General features: G+C 46.0%; 1 protein-coding gene across 1 annotated transcript; it reads right to left on the bottom strand.

The window, feature by feature from the left end:
- Window positions 1-3,160: 3,160 nt before the first annotated feature.
- Window positions 3,161-5,366, bottom strand: LOC123133927 (L10-interacting MYB domain-containing protein). The gene is made up of 3 exons (XM_044553309.1): window positions 5,085-5,366; window positions 3,899-4,291; window positions 3,161-3,814 (listed from the first exon to the last, which is right to left on the bottom strand). Exons 1-3 carry the CDS (start codon window positions 5,233-5,235, stop codon window positions 3,378-3,380), a joined length of 981 nt encoding a protein of 326 aa, XP_044409244.1. The 5' UTR covers window positions 5,236-5,366; the 3' UTR covers window positions 3,161-3,377.
- Between the last annotated feature and the right edge of the window lie 11,423 nt (window positions 5,367-16,789).

Here is a 16,789-nt window from a genome sequence, read left to right as displayed (position 1 = left end):
TACGTGCTATCTCAATGAGGCCCTCTTTAAAGTGATGTGCGGGGAATTTTTTTTTACGTGTGCCGCTCAATGATCGCATATGGTTTTCACCCGATATTCCGTATATTAACTGGGCAATTCTTTTCTTCAACCTAGCAGGCTCTCTCTACGACTACAAGTGCATCCTCCTCCTCTTACTAGCAAGCAAGATTAACCCGAGTCGATTGCAAACCAAGCCCAAGCACCAATTTCAAATTTCTCTCATCGCATTTGGCAGTCACCTAAGACGCAACCAAAAAAATCGGATCTTCGCACAGCTCGATGATGAATCGGGAGAAAATCAACTCCGACGTCAGAGGCCAAGGAGTAGCAAGGATGCATAAACGGCGACAGTTTCAGGGCACAACAACGAGCAGCCGAGCACAAAGCTACAGAAGCACCTCTACCTGATGCTGGACGACTGGGACAAGGGCTTCACCATCCGCAAGATCCACGCCGACAGCCCCGACGACCTCATCCTCACCGACGAGCCCCCCGTCCTCCGCCTCCTCTCTCCCGGACACATCCACTGCATGTCCTACGCCGCCATGGGCAGCAGCCACATAATCGCAGCAAGCAACCAACACCCCGCCACCCTCATCTACGACACGGCAACCGCCGGACTGACCACCGGCCCTCCAGGACGGCCGCGCCGTCTTCCTGCCCGCCGCCGACGGCACGCTGTACGCGTTCACCTACTACTTCATGCGGGGGCCTCAGGCCGTCGAGGCGCTGTCCTCCGTCGCCAAGGACCTGTGCTCCCAGGTGCCGACCGTGGACTGGTCCTGGAGAAGCGTCGTGCCCTCGCCGTTCGCCCGGAAGGAGAGGGTCTGCTCCTGCGCCGCGCACCCGGACGGACGCACCGTCTTCGTGTCGGCCCTCACAACCGGCACTTCCGCACCATGTCCTTCGACGCTGGTCACCGAGTGGACGTGCCACGGGGAGTGGGGGCTGCCGTTCATGGACAACGGCTACTTCGACGGTTACCTGGACGCTTGGGTCGGCCTTGACGAGGACCGCTACGTCGGCGCCTGCCAGGTCGCCGACCCTACTCCTGCCAGTAGCATGCAAGTGCCGCGGTTCTACTCGAAGATCGCCAAGGACAAGCTCTGGAGCAAGGAGCGGCGGGCGGCTCATGGGCCTACGCTCACCTGTATGGGCCGTGGCAGGTTTTGCCTTGTGGACTGTGTGGTGTGCGAGGTGATGACGTCTAGTTACACTGATGGCGCCCCTCAAAAAAAAAAAGTACACTGATGGCTCTTCTAAAAAAAGTTTAACTGATGGCTGCATGCTCAACATCACCACATGTCGCCTCCGGTACTCTCACAAGAGAGAGCTGCGGATCGCCGATCGCGCCACCAAATCCTGTCAAATGACCAAGAATGTCCGCGCATTTTCTCCTGTTGCGTTCTGGATGTAACTCGCCGTTTTCCTGCTTGGTAGTACTACGTCATAATAGTACATTAGTTTACAAACATTTACTACTAGTACTTTATAATGCGCTGGAGCGTAGAGCTGCAGCAATGTTTGGTGAAACAGTCTAGTCTCTAACAGAAGGACCAAATCAAAGAGTAAAGACATTAACCTGAAATAGCTCCAGTGCCATAATATCAAAAGAATGGTTTGCGTACTGAAAGGTATGCAACTATCCTTGGTCTTAACATTGCTTGCTGTTTGAGATGGTAACCTTATTTACCTGCGGATTTCCCAACCACTACTCTTCGTACCACTTGCGTAAACTGCCTGAAGTCGAGGCAAAAGGAGTGGTATTCTGTAATTTACCCTGGCAACTAATCAAGTGAGAAGGAAGACTGGGCCAAAGAAAAAGATTGTTGTGACGAAACAGAATGCAAATAGACAATATCAAAATTTGCCAGCATCGACGGACGCACTGCTACTATTAGTGTGGACCAGGAATTGTTGCGGATACATTGTCTAGTTAGACAGACAGGATTAACACAATCCACTGCGATTCATAGACAACTCATCAATTTATACCACCCTGCGTTGCCTGCTGTTTGGCGCGCTACCAGATATGAAATGCTCCCTCCGTTCACAAATATAAGATGTCTTGGATATTTCAATATGGACTACATAAGGACTGAAATGAGCGAACAAACACACTAAAACGTGTCTATATATATCCAATTCAGAAAAAGTTAAAACATCTTATATTTGTGAATAGAGGGAGTAGTTGTTTTGAAAGATGATAGCTAAAACTGTACCATATAGAAAAGCCATTTTGGTACACATGGAGTAGCCTCCGATCATATCTGATAGCTACTGAGGAAGTTGTCTGGAGTAAATAGTTATACATGCAAAGTTCCATTGCAAAAAAAAAGTATTCTATATAAAGTTCCATTGCAATAAAAGAAAGTCTAAATGATACTCCAGTTGTCTGGAGTAAAGCACATGGGATGTCGATTTTAAGATGTGCAAAGCAACATTTTGCCCAAACAGCTTAAGCTACACAAGTAGTTAAGCATGTGGCCAAACTCCAATACACACCATCCAACATGTGTTTTTCTTAGATTATGATCACAGCATGTGTAGCGACATCTAAATATCAACGAAGCAACGTTATTTTTTTAAACAATGACCTAAACCCACATCCATTTAAATACGCAGGTGTTACTCCCTGTTACAGGTGTTGACTAAACACAACCACCCTGCAGGAGTACAACAGCTTTATATAGAGATGGCAAAAAATAATAATAGATTGCAGCCAATGTACAACAGCTTACACCTAAATGAAATGAGATATTCTAGAGTGCATCATGCTTGCTGGTCCTCAACCAGGACCTTGACCTTGCCTTACACCTAAAATGAGATATTCTTACAACACAAATAAATTTGGTAAAGCAAAAACAACTCATCACTGATAGAACTTGCCCGTGAGATGTACAGAAAATATAAAATAAAACAATATGGAAGCTTTACCAGATGGAGATACCCAATGGCCAATACAATGTTGATGTGCCGTTATTTGACAGCATAGCAAGCTGGGTATGGCATGCGAGATGCCATGGAGAATGCATTGTGGGCTGACTACATTGCAAGACAATGAACCATATGTAATAAGTGTAAAACAATTGGTTTGTACTGCAATTAGTTCTATTCAATCAAAAGGATTGTGATCAAGTGTCATTTAACATTGCATCAGTACTAGCACATCTGTCCAGGAACACATACACAAAAGTTAAGGACCCTTTCCTAGCCTAGCACCTTAGCACTACATGATAATTTGCTACCATTAACATTGCATTAGTAGTACTACAGCAACTTCGCATACCCTTTTCCTAGCCTACCACCTTAACACAAAAGCCTTCTCCACGGGGCATATTTCCATAGCCATTACACTAGGTGTTCTGAATTTTTCTTTTCAACCAGCTCAGCCGTAATTCCTTAGATGAAAAGGAGAGAAACACTTCCCTGTTGTCCTTGTTGTCGGTGAAGAGGTCAGCTGCTTTTAGCATATCTTCCGTTTGTAAATCCGGCAACCCTTCAAGTGTAGCAATGCATGTTTGTATGCTATAGGGATCCTCCAATTTCCTCTCCTCAATGGCTGCAAACCGATTCATTTCTTCTCTTTTGAAGCTCAGGTACCTCTCCTGGAAATCATCAAGATTAGAGTTCGTCTTCTGTCTTTTTGCCCGTTTAGCACTAGTAGGCTCAGGAGCAGAATGAGGTGGTTGACGATTTCTATGTAGGTCTTCTGGAGGTTCCATCGATATATGTGGGGCCTTGTTCGCATAATTATCGGTGCCATGGCAACTCCTTCCTTGAGCATAGCGCCCTGCATGGATTACGTCCAGAAGAATCTCGCTTAAGAACATAAGAGACACAACATAACTAATTAATTCAATGGTTTAAAACTCACCGTCATATAGAGCAAATATATCATAATAGTATGGGAATGACTTGTCTTGCCATCGGAGGGCATCTTTGTTTTTACGTGCCCTTAATTCTTCCCAAACACTATCAGGAGCAACCACCATCATCGTATCACGATCCCAGCCAAAACCACTTTCAGATATCAAGTCTCTTATAGCTTTAAAATCTTTCTTCAGGTCCTGCTCCTTTTGTTTGACCTGAGTTACTGAGAGTGATAAACCAAATCGTGTATTGAATGCATCCACAATCCTTCTCCAAGCCTCTTTGCTCCATGCATTTCGTGTTCGATATGTCGGCACATCATGTTCTTTCAAGAGCCAAATAAGATATGACTTCATCTTGTGATTCCAGCTGGCTCTAGAACAACTCTTGGTGGTGCCTGATGATATGACAAGTGCAATTCTAGTATTAGTTATTGAAAAAACATACTACTAACTAGCTATGCACTGAATAGCGCATACAAGTTAAGTCTATGGGTAGTGAAACAATGAGAGCCACACTCAATGTCATCATATATAGGATTATAACATTAGTTCACGATCCTCTTAACATACATGGAGTGTTGATCTCACTTAATTTGAGGGAGCCACGGCCCAAAATTCACATGAAATCCCAAAAAATCAAAATAAACTGTCCCTGAAACATCACAGCAAACCAGCGACACAACATCCATACAATAAAAGTTCGCCTCGCCTCGATCTTCCACATAACAAGCTAACTAGGTGATGGTAAGAATCAATCCATACATACACACAGCATCATATATCTTCCTGATTCTTTGAATCTCCTAGTACAGCTTGCCACATAATTGCAAAGAATCCAGTACATAGCTGGATAGGCACACACCATGCTATATAGCTGAACCGATGTTAAATGCTAATATATGTATACATCAGTGCAGTACATGCAACGGTTGCCTGTTGTGTGATGAAAAATACTCTCTGAAAATGTAGCGTGCACACTAAATCCTAACTAGCCAGAACTCTGCTCCACTAATTGGCACACGTACTAGCAGTCGAACAACCGAAGAGAAAATAATCTACTACTGTAGTAACTAATTAGGTTGTCACACCATACATACAAAGAGAGACAGATCTGTCCTAGCAAGACAAATGTTCAACAGTAAATCAAGATTTTGAACGAGAAACCAATATGTATCGAGAGTGGGTTACCTGTTTCTTGCCAGATCTCCTGACCTTCCCCAAATTGCAGATCTTCCGACCCTTGTGTCGATGGAAGGAGGGGAGGCGGAGCAGGAGGGGCGTAGGAAGGGGGCGGAGGCAGAGGAGGAGGTGGAGGTGGGATCCCCCCGTGGTCGTCCATGTCGATTTCGCGCCAAGCTCGTGGGAAACGGAGAGTGACGGAGCGAGGGAAGCGGATTTTCGCCTGGCGTTCCTTTGGTTCGAGCAGATGCTATTTTTCCCGTGGAAAGTGCAGCTTGAGGGGGACGCTTTACTGTGGAACGAACGAAGCTGATTTCCTGCTGAGCGAACGGGCCTGCAGAATTCCTACGGAACAGTTTCCGTTCACCAAACCTCGGGTGTCTTCAATGCGCCGATCCAAATGAACGTAAATTTTGTCTGTTTTTATTTGTTGGGTCGGTGTTTTGGTCTTTATCTGTCTTCATCCGTATTTGAATTATAGTGCGTCCACGCGATTATTTTTTTGCTTTTTTATGTAGATATAGAAAAATATTGCCCAAAGTTCACATAATTCAACCAAATACAAATATCATAGTTTCATAAACCAAAAAAATCTCATAGGTTACAAACCAAATAAAATTTAAATTGTTACAAATACATTTGAAAGAAAAAATAGCTTATACATCTATTGATTGTCAAGGTGAGCCCAGCGTATGCTCAACCAAATTATCTTGTAGTTGAATGTGAGTTTTCCAATCACGCATTTGATGATGAAATTCGGTGAACTGTGCAAATGTAGTCGTTCCTCCATGCTCAGGCACATCATTTTCCCCTTGAAATTGAAACCCCTGATCCAAGATTTTATCCTCACGCTCATCCTCTATGATCATGGTGTGCATGATCACACAAGCAGTCATCACCGCTCACAACTTTTTGGTGCTCCAAATTCTAGCAGGATACCGAACGATGCCTCATCGAGATTGAAGAACACCAAAATCATGTTCCACATCTTTTCTTGCACTCTCTTGTGCTTGGACAAATCTCTACCTCTTCTCTCCTATCGCGTTGGAGATTGTCTTGACAAGTGTAGCTCATTGAGGATAGATACCATTAGTTAGGTAGTATCATTTGTTTTAATGGTGGCCGTTTATCTCAATATTGACCTCTAGACAGTTGCCTTCTGCAAGCCTTGCAAACACTGGAAAACGCTGAAGCACGTTGATATCATTGTGAGAGCCGGCCATGCCGAAGAAAGAGTGCAAATCCAGAGATCGTGTGAAGCCACGACCTCAAGTATGACAACGCAAGATTTCACATGGCCCCTAAATTGCCCCTGCCAAGCAGAAGGGCAGTTATTCCACTCCCAGTGCATACAATCTACGCTACCAGGCATCTCTAAAAGCCCCTATCGGCATTGATCACCAATAATCGGGTTGTATCTGCAACAGTTGGTTCTCTCAAGTACTTCAGGCCAAATACTGCTACCACAGCCTTGCAGAACCTATACATGGATTCTAGGCACATGGATTCGCTCATCTCGGACATACTCACCAATAAGATCAGCAGATATTCTGTATGCAAGCATCCGAATAGCTGCAGTGCATTTCTGATAAGAGGAGAAGCCAACCCTCCCCATGGGCATCCTTCTTGCATTTGAAATAATTATCATAAGCCACCACACCTTTCGGATACGATTGAACACATGTCTAGCCATCCGAAAGCGGCGCAAGAATAGGTTGTGTGTGAAGAGTGGGTCAGTGGACTCGAAGTAGTCCTTCCAAAGTAGGCAATGCTCGCTCTATCTGTTGCGATTCAACGCCGGGGTATACCTCGGGATCGAGCCCCTAAACATCACCCGCTACCTATCAATGTGGTCATGGACGACCAAAGCCGGGACCACAATCTCCTCATTGTCGGATGAAGGATCATCCGAATCACAAATGAAGTTGTTAAAAAAGTACTCATCATCACTATCCATTTGTATCTTGCGGGCGATACGCCGAACACCTTGAACATCAGAAAAATAGCATTTTTACATTAAGGATTTCAGCATCTAAAACTTTCAAAATAGCGTTCACAATTTGAACAATGGCTGATGAGAGCTACATAATTTAAACTAACTACGAAAAATATCTGATCATGTGTCTCTGAACGAACAAACTCAATTTAATGGAACCATGCATCTCTATATCAAAAAGTAAGTTCCAAAATGTTAAGTATTGTTGGAGAAACATAAACGGCCAATAGGATAGCAAACATATAACACAAACATAGAACAAAACATGAAGAATTTGTTTAACTCATTGCCCAAGTTTTTTTTTTGAGAAATCTGGGGGAATTGGGGAATGCGTTGCGTTGAGAGAAAGTCAGGCCGATGCCCAGTGGGCCGCTAGCCTGCTAGTGCCGGGCGCCTGAGCCTGTGTTTTCGATCTGATATAACGTTTTGCATTGATTTTACAATGTTGTTCGGAAAATAGCATTTTTACATTAAGGATTTCAAGATTTATAAACTTTTAATAGTGGGAATAACCCCCGGAGGGGGGTTGGGTAGCAAAAAATGTACCTTGAAAGTTATAAACCGAGTCATGGCAATCAAAAGCATTGGTTGCTAACTATACTATGACGAGTGATGCAAAAGGCGACGATCAAGCGACATGGCTGGGAAAGACCAAAGAAGAACTATGTGAAGTTAAACGTGGATGGGGCTTTTGAACCATACTTACTCAAGGGCTCGTATGGCGCTATCATCAGAGACATGAGTGGCACATTCGTCGCGACAGGAAACGGGGAAATCGATTAGTGTGAAGATGCGCTTATGGCCGAGGCACCGGCCTTACTTTCATCTCCAATTTGGCAACTACAATCGGATGTAATCGCATAGAGGTGAACTCCGACAACATCGAGGTGATAGAGACAATAAAGAATGGAGGTCTCTCTTTTGGTCTATCGACGGCAATTCTTGATGATATATATCACCCTGCGTATGATTTCCCACATAGTATTTTTGAGCATGCTCCTAGAGAGACTAATTGTGTTGCCCATGATTTAACCAAACTAGCTAGAAGTAAGATGTGTGTGGGGTGGATGGAAGATCCATCCATAGAGGTTGTTGATACTCTTATACAAGATAATACGGTGATCACCTTGTAATAAAAAGTACTTTGATGTCAAAAAGAACCAAGCCATGAAATTCTCAGCGTTTACGTTGACTGTTGTGGTGTCGTTTGTTCCTCGTGCAGGCCGTCCAAGTGGATCACCCAACACAACATAGAGGTCGCCCCACTCGATTATGGTTTGTTCACGCCCTTCACCCTCGAGGAGAACATAGGGTTTTTCCACCATGGAGACCCCTGCAATTAGAGGGGTTAGAAGGAATGCACAATTTTTTTTGGGGAAATGAACCACGTTTGAGAGCAGAGAGAACATGTACTCTCCGGCGGGTGACATGTATGCGGACCCATTGATTTTTTCCGCGGGAACAACGTCTAAAGCTTGTTGTACTGTACTCAGTCCACTCGCACCTCCGACGATGATGGTGCCCCGGCGGAAACTGGCTTGACCATAACACACGACGCGATGAGCATCACGACCGCCACTGCCCATGCCTCCATGGACACCCTCTTGATCGACATTGGGTGGGGGGGGGCGTTGCCCCCTAGCCTTGGATTAATTCCTAAAGGAAAAAATAGGAGGGCTTAGATCGCATTTGCCCTCCCGCCCAACACTAATGATTTGTGTTTAGCTCCCCCCCCCCCCAAGTGATTTTTGGCTAGCTCCGCCAGTGTGAACGATTGCATCGTCTTGTCGTATCTAGCTCGAAAAAGTTTGCAAGGTAATGGCCCCGGGCTAGCCAGAGGTCCGGCAACTCGCATGCCACTACCCCGAACAAGTAAGCTAGAAATACTTACCTCGTCAAAATGCGGTTAGACCAGGATAGGAATTTGAGCGCACGCTACATGCGTGTAATACATGTACGTCCTCCCTCCTAGCAACTACAGGGCGATCCGCCGACCTCATTAGAGCATCTCTAGCAGATCTCGTAAACCAGGCCATCCGGCATAATAACCGCCGGTTTACGGGACATAGGAGATTTTTCACAAAAGTTCATTGGATGTCCAAGCTCTGGTTAAAATTCGAGGGCATTCTGAGAAACTTTGTTTCGCAAAAGTTTCAAAGCAAGATTTTGTATGAAGTGAAAAATTGGTTGATTTCCATATCAAATGGATGACCTGGTAGCTCAAACTTGGCAGGGGTGATATCTGACAACCTTTTTTTTGCGGCCGATATTTGACAACCTTTACAGTCCTAGGAATTTTTGGGGAGGCAGAAATTAAATTTGTAGATCTAGTCAAATAATTGAACATGACCATGGGTCTCAAACATTTTTGAAACATAAAAATAATTTTCTCTATTAAAGACCATTTCTGGCCTTAAGAAAAAGCCTTTAAATAAAATACTTTTATACTTCTGAAAATATTATTTTTGTGGTTTTGGGATGTCCTATAACTAATAGGATCAAAATATAACTTTGCAAAGTTTTTATTCCACCTAAATCAGGGACTTGTAGTTGAAGCCATGATTGAAAGTCTTTGAAAACCTAAATTTAGAAAATAGCTTTTGGCCAAAACATTAGGTAAAATAAATATTTTTATGACCTATTCCCATGTCATGATCAATGGCAGAAAGTCGGGATCCATATCTGGAGCAGAATGAGCATAGGACTTTTAACAAGCAAGGCACAACCTTGAAATTTTAAACAAAGAGAGAAACCATTCAAATAACTCGGGGTCCATCATAAAATTATTTAACTAAGCTCAAGGGTTACAAAACACAGGGTGCTACACGTGCCAGATGTCGTGTGTGCAAATGTTGGAAATATGAGCAATTTACCGAGTGATTTTATTAACAGAAATACTAGATAAAGCATGACTAGTGTAGCAGTGATAAAACAAGCCATGCGATTTGACAAAGAGAAGGTAAACAACATCTTCATATATGAACCGTAACTAAACATATCTTGAGCAGACAGTATAGCAAGTTGCATATATGAAATGGAGTCTAACATATCTAGGGCAAATACTAGAACAAGGAACTGTAGCAGAACCTCCAATAGAAAGGGGAGAAACACGTACGTGACAGCAGCAGGAGCAGAGGCACTGGACTTGGGGTCGGTGTCCTCCATGTCGTCGAGGAGGTTGTCGACGTCGGGGAAGTAGTCGTCGGAGTCCGGGGCGTTCGGGACGAAGAAGTCAGTAGTCGCGCAGAGCGCTCCCCAAAAACCTTATCACCCTTCTCCCGTACAAGGCTCAAAAGGTGCGGTTTCGGAGGCCTACTGTCCTGACTCGCGGTGCACGCCGCAAGCCGGGATGAGGAAGACAGAAGCAGCGCAGAGATTGGAACCGGTGGCGAGAGGAAGGAGAAGTTCTGGTGCGTCTCTCTGAGAGGAGCGACCTCCCTTTTATAGGCGCAAGAGAAGGAGGCGAGAGGGCAGCGACGGAAGGTGAAACGAAGAGACGAAGACGAAGTGAACATCCAGCAGCCGAAGGGCTGCACCGTTCACATTCAAACTCCACTGTCCCAAAAAGCTTCTGTGTGACCTTTCGTATACCCGTAGTGCGTGGCAAAAATTTAGACATCGGCTCGGCTCATTCCCGCAACTCGCGGCGCGGCGCGGCGCGGCGCGGCGCGGCGCGGCGCGGCGGGCGGCGGCGGAGGAGCGCGCGTGGATGTCCCTCTTGTTCTCATGCTCATACAAGTGGGGAAGGAGCCTCCCTTATAAAAAGGTCCAACTCCCTCTAAATTAGCAATGTGGGACTAAACTTTAGTTCCACCTCTTGCCTTGCACGAATGGGCTGTGTGGGCCTCTAGAATTTATTAGGAATTTCTAAAACTGCTATTGGGCTAGGTCCAAATAGACAAAAATCCCAACAGAAAACACAACACCAGGGAGTTTTGCGTGTCCCTTTTGTTTGGTTTGGTTTGGGACGAAGAGACATATAGATCCTACTCGTAATAACTCAGGATCCTACGACATGGTGATTTTTCCCCAGGTTCAGATTGCTGAGAAGCGTAATACCCTACGTCATGCTTGATTTTTTCACTGTATATGATGAACAATGGTTACAAGGAGCGGTTTTTGTTGTCAGGGCTTGCCGGGACAAGGAAACACACTATGGTATGTGGGTGTTCAACGTTTTGAGGGTCTATCCTTCTTAGAATCCAATCCTAACCTAATCTAGGTAGCTTGGCCTCCTTTTATAGTTGCAAGGGGTTGCCACAGTAGCTATAACACGATAAAAAATGCTGGTTGTATAGCGGAGCACCTAACACATTAAATGCAAGAGGCACATGGCGTGGAATGACGTAGTCGGGAGTAGACGTATTACGTCCCATCGGGCAGCTTTGTTGACTTCATGCCCATCACTGTAGCATGCGCCTGTTGGAGAACGCAGTAATTTCAAAAAAAAATCCTACGCACACGCAAGATCATGGTGATGTATAGGAACGAGAGGGGAGAGTGTGTCCACATACCCTCGTAGATCGAAAGCGGAAGCGTTATCCCAACGCGGTTGATGTAGTCGTATGTCTTCACGGTCCGACCGATCAAGCACCAAAAGCACGGCACCTCCGAATTCTTACACACGTTCAGCTCGATGACGTCCCTCGAACTCTGATCCAACCGAGCTTCGAGGGAGAGTTCCGTCAGCACGACGGCGTGTTGACGATGATGATGTTCTACCGACGCAGGGCTTCGCCTAAGCACCGCTACGATATTATCGAGGAGGACTATGGTGGAGGGGAGGCACCGCACACGGCTAAGAGATCAATGATCAATTGTTGTGTCTAGAGGTGCCCCCTTGCCCCCGTATATAAAGGAGGGAGGGAGAGGTCGGTCCTACACTAGTAGAAAACGGAGCTTTAATACCGGTTCATAAGGGCCTTTAATACCGGTTCTGCAACCGGCACTAAAGAGTGGAGACTAAAGGCCCCCCCTTTAGTATCGGTTCGGCACGAACCGCCACTAAAGACCCACCACGTGGCGCGAGCTCGCGCCGTGGTATGGGGGACCCTTAATACCGGTTGGTGTTACCAACTGGTATTAAAGGTATTTTTTAGATTTTGAAAAAAAAATGATTTTTTTATTTTCAATTTTCTGAATTATTTGATGATTTAGTCTCTAATCGCCCCTCTTAACTACTCAAGTGTGGATCATTCATTTCAAATCGTCTAACTTCCCGACCGGTCACCCATCCTCTCACTCCCCTAGCCTGAGCACGCTTAACTTCGAAGTTCTATTCTCCCTACTTTCCAAGTCTGTACTTGTTGTTTTCCTGACAAATGTAAGCTGTAAATCCTATTAACCCTCAGCAGTTTAGCTTGAGCATTAGGTCACACATTTCACCGTTTGAGTTTGAAACTATTATTCTAAAAAACAGTAATTATTTAGTAACACTAATATTTCTGAAATAAGTTTGACCATAGTTTGACCACAGTTTGACCAAATTTGACCAAAATTCAATAAATTGAAATAATTATTTAGTAACACTAATATTCTTGAATAAGTATGTAGTAACATTAATACTTCTTGAATAAGTAGTTTGACCATAGTTTGACCAGATTTAACCAAAATTAAAAAAAAACTTAAATTTAAGCATATCTTTTTCTCCTTTTGGTATTTGAGGATTCTAAAAAATTACAAATAGGCCGTAAGCTGTCAAAATCGGATGCGGATTTTTGTGCTGAATTTTTGATATATTATACATTTTTTTCCTACATCGTATACAAAAGTTATAGCCGTTTTACATTTTCCCTACACTTTTTGCAAAACATGTCCAAATTTAAGTTTTTTAATTTTCCTAACTAGTAGATGTAGTAATATAACTACATCTCGAAGAATTTATGAATTTTTTATTATTTTCTTTTGTATTTTTCAAAACTGAAATGGCGATATACAAGGGGGGTAGAGATTTAAAATTGCTCTTTAGTACCGGTTTGTGCCACGAACCGGTACTAAAGGTGATAGCGGGGCCCCGGCCTGACGCCAGCCTGCCACCACCCCTTTAGTACCGGTTCGTGGCACGAACCGGTACTAAAGGTTCAAAACGAACCGGCATTAATGCATAGCCATTTGAATCGGCACTAATGGTACCATTAGTACCGGGCCAAAATCGAACCGGCACTAATGTGTCTCACATTAGGTCTTTTTTCTACTAGTGCTAGAGGGGGCACGCCAAGTGTGGGGAGTCCTACTAGGACTCCCAAGTCCTAGTAGGATTCCCCTTTCCTTTCTGGAGTAGGAGAGAAGGAAAGAGGGGGAGATGGAGAAGGAAAAGGGGGTTGCACCCCTTGTCCAATTCGGACCAGAGGGGGTGCGCACGCCTCCTTCCTTTTGGCCTCTCTCCTCTATTCCCGTATGGCCCAAGAAGGTCCATATACTCCCCGGCGAATTCCCGTAACTCTCTAGTACTCCGAAAAATACCCGAATCACTCGGAACCTTTCTGAAGTCCGAATATAGTCGTCCAATATATCGATCTTTACGTCTCGACCATTTAGAGACTCCTCGTCATGTCCCCGATCTCATCCGGGACTCCGAACTACCTTTGGTACATCAAAACACATAAACTCATAATATAACCGTCATCGAACTTTAAGCGTGCGGACCCTACGGGTTTGAGAACTATGTAGGCATGACCGAGACACGTCTCCGGTCAATAACCAATAGCGGAACCTGGATGCTCATATTGGCTCCCACATATTCTACGAAGATCTTTATCGGTCAAACCGCATAACAACATACATTGTTCCCTTTGTCATCGGTATGTTACTTGCCTGAGATTCGATCGTTGGTATCTCAATACCTAGTTCAATCTCATTACCGGCAAGTCTCTTTACTCGTTCCGTAATACATCATCCTGCAACTAACTCATTAGTTACAATGCTTGCAAGGCTTATAGTGATGTGCATTACCGAGTGGGTCCAGAGATACCTCTCTGACAATCGGAGTGACAAATCCTAATCTCGAAATACACCAACCCAACAAGTACCTTCGGAGACACCTGTAGAGCACCTTTATAATCACCCAGTTACGTTGTGATGTTTGGTAGCACACAAAGTGTTTCTCCGGTAAACGGGAGTTGCATAATCTCATAGTTATAGGAACATGTATAAGTCATGAAGAAAGCAATAGCAACATACTAAATGATCAAGTGCTAAGCTAACAGAATGGGTCAAGTCGATCACATCATTCTCCTAATGATGTGATCCCGTTAATCAAATGACAACTCATGTCTATGGTTAGGAAACTTAACCATCTTTGATTAACGAGCTAGTCAAGTAGAGGCATACTAGTGACACTATGTTTGTCTATGTATTCACACATGTATTATGTTTCCGGTTAATACAATTCTAGCATGAATAATAAACATTTATCATGAAATAAGAAAATAAATAATAACTTTATTATTGCCTCTAGGGCATATTTCCTTCAGCGCCAGCAAGTGGCACATGCCGTAGAAAGCAATCAAGGTGCCAGCGCGCATGCGACTTGGCCTCCAAGGGAGATCGTCCATGCCTGCCAGCTCACCCCGCGCTATGGCTGGCCACGACAGGCTTAGGCCCGTTGTGGCCCTTGAGTAATCCCTTCAATGCTCCTGCCAGCGACTAGTCATTGGCGGGGCTTAGGGTGTCCGCGAGAAGCAGACAATGGAAAGGGAGTTCCCGGAAGGATCAACCCCTTCTCGTGAAGATCTTGGCTTTGACGTTGTCGATGGTGCCAAATGGCTTCTATCCGTCTGCGATGGTCTTGCCGGTGAGAGTCTTCACAAGGATCTGCGTCTTGTGGTCATGTCTTGACGAAGATCTGCATGCCACCTCGAAAGGGGCATGGTCTTGAGTACATAGGCTGGTTGCCCATGTTCACACGTTAGCGGAGCTGCCGCGGCCCAAGCGAGACGGATCCGTGGGACCCTGGTCTTCCGACAGCAAGTAACATTGTTTTTTTATATAGACTACCAGTTGTAGGATAAGCATTACTTCTGAAGATAGAAATAACAGGACAAATATTCAGATCCGGTGAGTTAAAACTCAAAAGGGTCAAGGAGCAAGCATGGCGGCCAGTGCCAGTTCATCCATAACATATGGGCAACTCCTCCTCGTGTGGATGCTATTCATAGGTTTAGAATCTTCCATATTAGTTGATACTCAGTTGTTTTCCCTCTTTTGTTCACTGCAATTACAGTACATTGGTTCTTAACTTAATATTTTTGACTTACAATCTGACTTTTCTATTTATCAGGTAACCATGTCACTTCCACTACTTCTATGCTACCACTACCACTATGTCTTCTCTGAGAACTTGGGCCCATCTGTGTTGATTATTTTATTTTTACAAACATACCATTATGGAATGTACTCATAACTTTGTTTAATCTTTAATTTTAGGGAATAAAGACTGCAGCTCAATGAATCTTGAAATACAAAAGGAACAATGTGTGCTGACTAAGGTTTTACCGCCCCGCTTTATATATAAAGCCACGACTAGAGAAACAAATCCGGATACAACACGCCACCATCCCACACAATACACACACCCAAAGCAAGATACAAGGGTGCCGATGCACCGCAACACTACCAATCGACCACCAAGCACACTACGGATGAGCCCAAAGAAACTACTTGGGGCCGACGAGGACCTCCCGAGACCTAGCCACCGAAAAGTGAAGCGGGACAGTGACGAAGCATGGACTCCAAGGTGGTGCCTTCAAGAAGGGCACGACACCGATTGTCGCCACCGCCCGGCCCCGAGGATCAAGTTTTCACCCGGAGCAACGTGGAGAGAGGAGAACACCACGATGGAGCCTTCATAAAGGAAACGACGCCCGTGGCCGCCGTCACCGTCAACCGGAGAAGACCGGGCAAGTTATGCACTTTGGTATTAACCCTCCGCCAAACCACCATGCTACGCCAAACATCACCAACCATGCCACCCGCGTGACCATGGCTGCCTGACCGCAGCCAAGACGCGCGCTCCGCCCACGAACACCGCGTCTCCCGCCGCCAGGGCCGCCGCCCTGCATCCAAGCAACTCCGAGAACACCCAAAGGCCTTGGCTTTGGCCTGACTGGAAGCACCCGCCAATGGAGCAGCCAACAGCTGCCCTGCCTCGAACATCGCCAGAACCTCACCAGAGGGCACACGACCGAGGAAAGGGGGGGGGAGCGGACGCGTCCGGACCGGTGCACCCCAGCACCGGCGACGGGTAGCCCGACATCGGGGCCTCCCATCCCTCCTGAGAACTCCCACCGGACACACCCCGTGTCGCCTCACCGTGGCGGCCGACACGGCCTGACACGAGGCCACCAACGACAGCCCGCCCAGCCATCGACAAGGAGCATGAAGCCACCCCTCACCCGCAGCCGAGAGCACTCACCGGAGAGCCATCCCGCGCCGCTCGCCGTCGTCCAGGGGCCGGAACGGGGGAGGCCCCAATGAAGCTCGGCCAACACGCACCACCAGCACACGCGCCCGCCACGAGCCCGACCACCGCGCTGCACGCAGCAGCAGAAGCTCCCGCGCCCGCCGGCGAGGCACCGCGCGTCGCCCGCGCCCGCCGGACCGCCAGATCTAGCCGAGCCTAGACCTGGCTGCCGCCGCAGCCACGAGCGCGAGCCGCCCCGTGCAGCCCACCGCGCCGCCACCAAGCCCTCGCTACCCCGCCGTCAGGGCCCGCCGCCGC

This window comes from Triticum aestivum, chromosome 6B (genome assembly GCF_018294505.1).
Source record: "Triticum aestivum cultivar Chinese Spring chromosome 6B, IWGSC CS RefSeq v2.1, whole genome shotgun sequence".
Classification (NCBI taxonomy): Eukaryota; Viridiplantae; Streptophyta; class Magnoliopsida; order Poales; family Poaceae; genus Triticum; species Triticum aestivum.
This window is presented reverse-complemented; position numbering and strand designations above follow the sequence as displayed.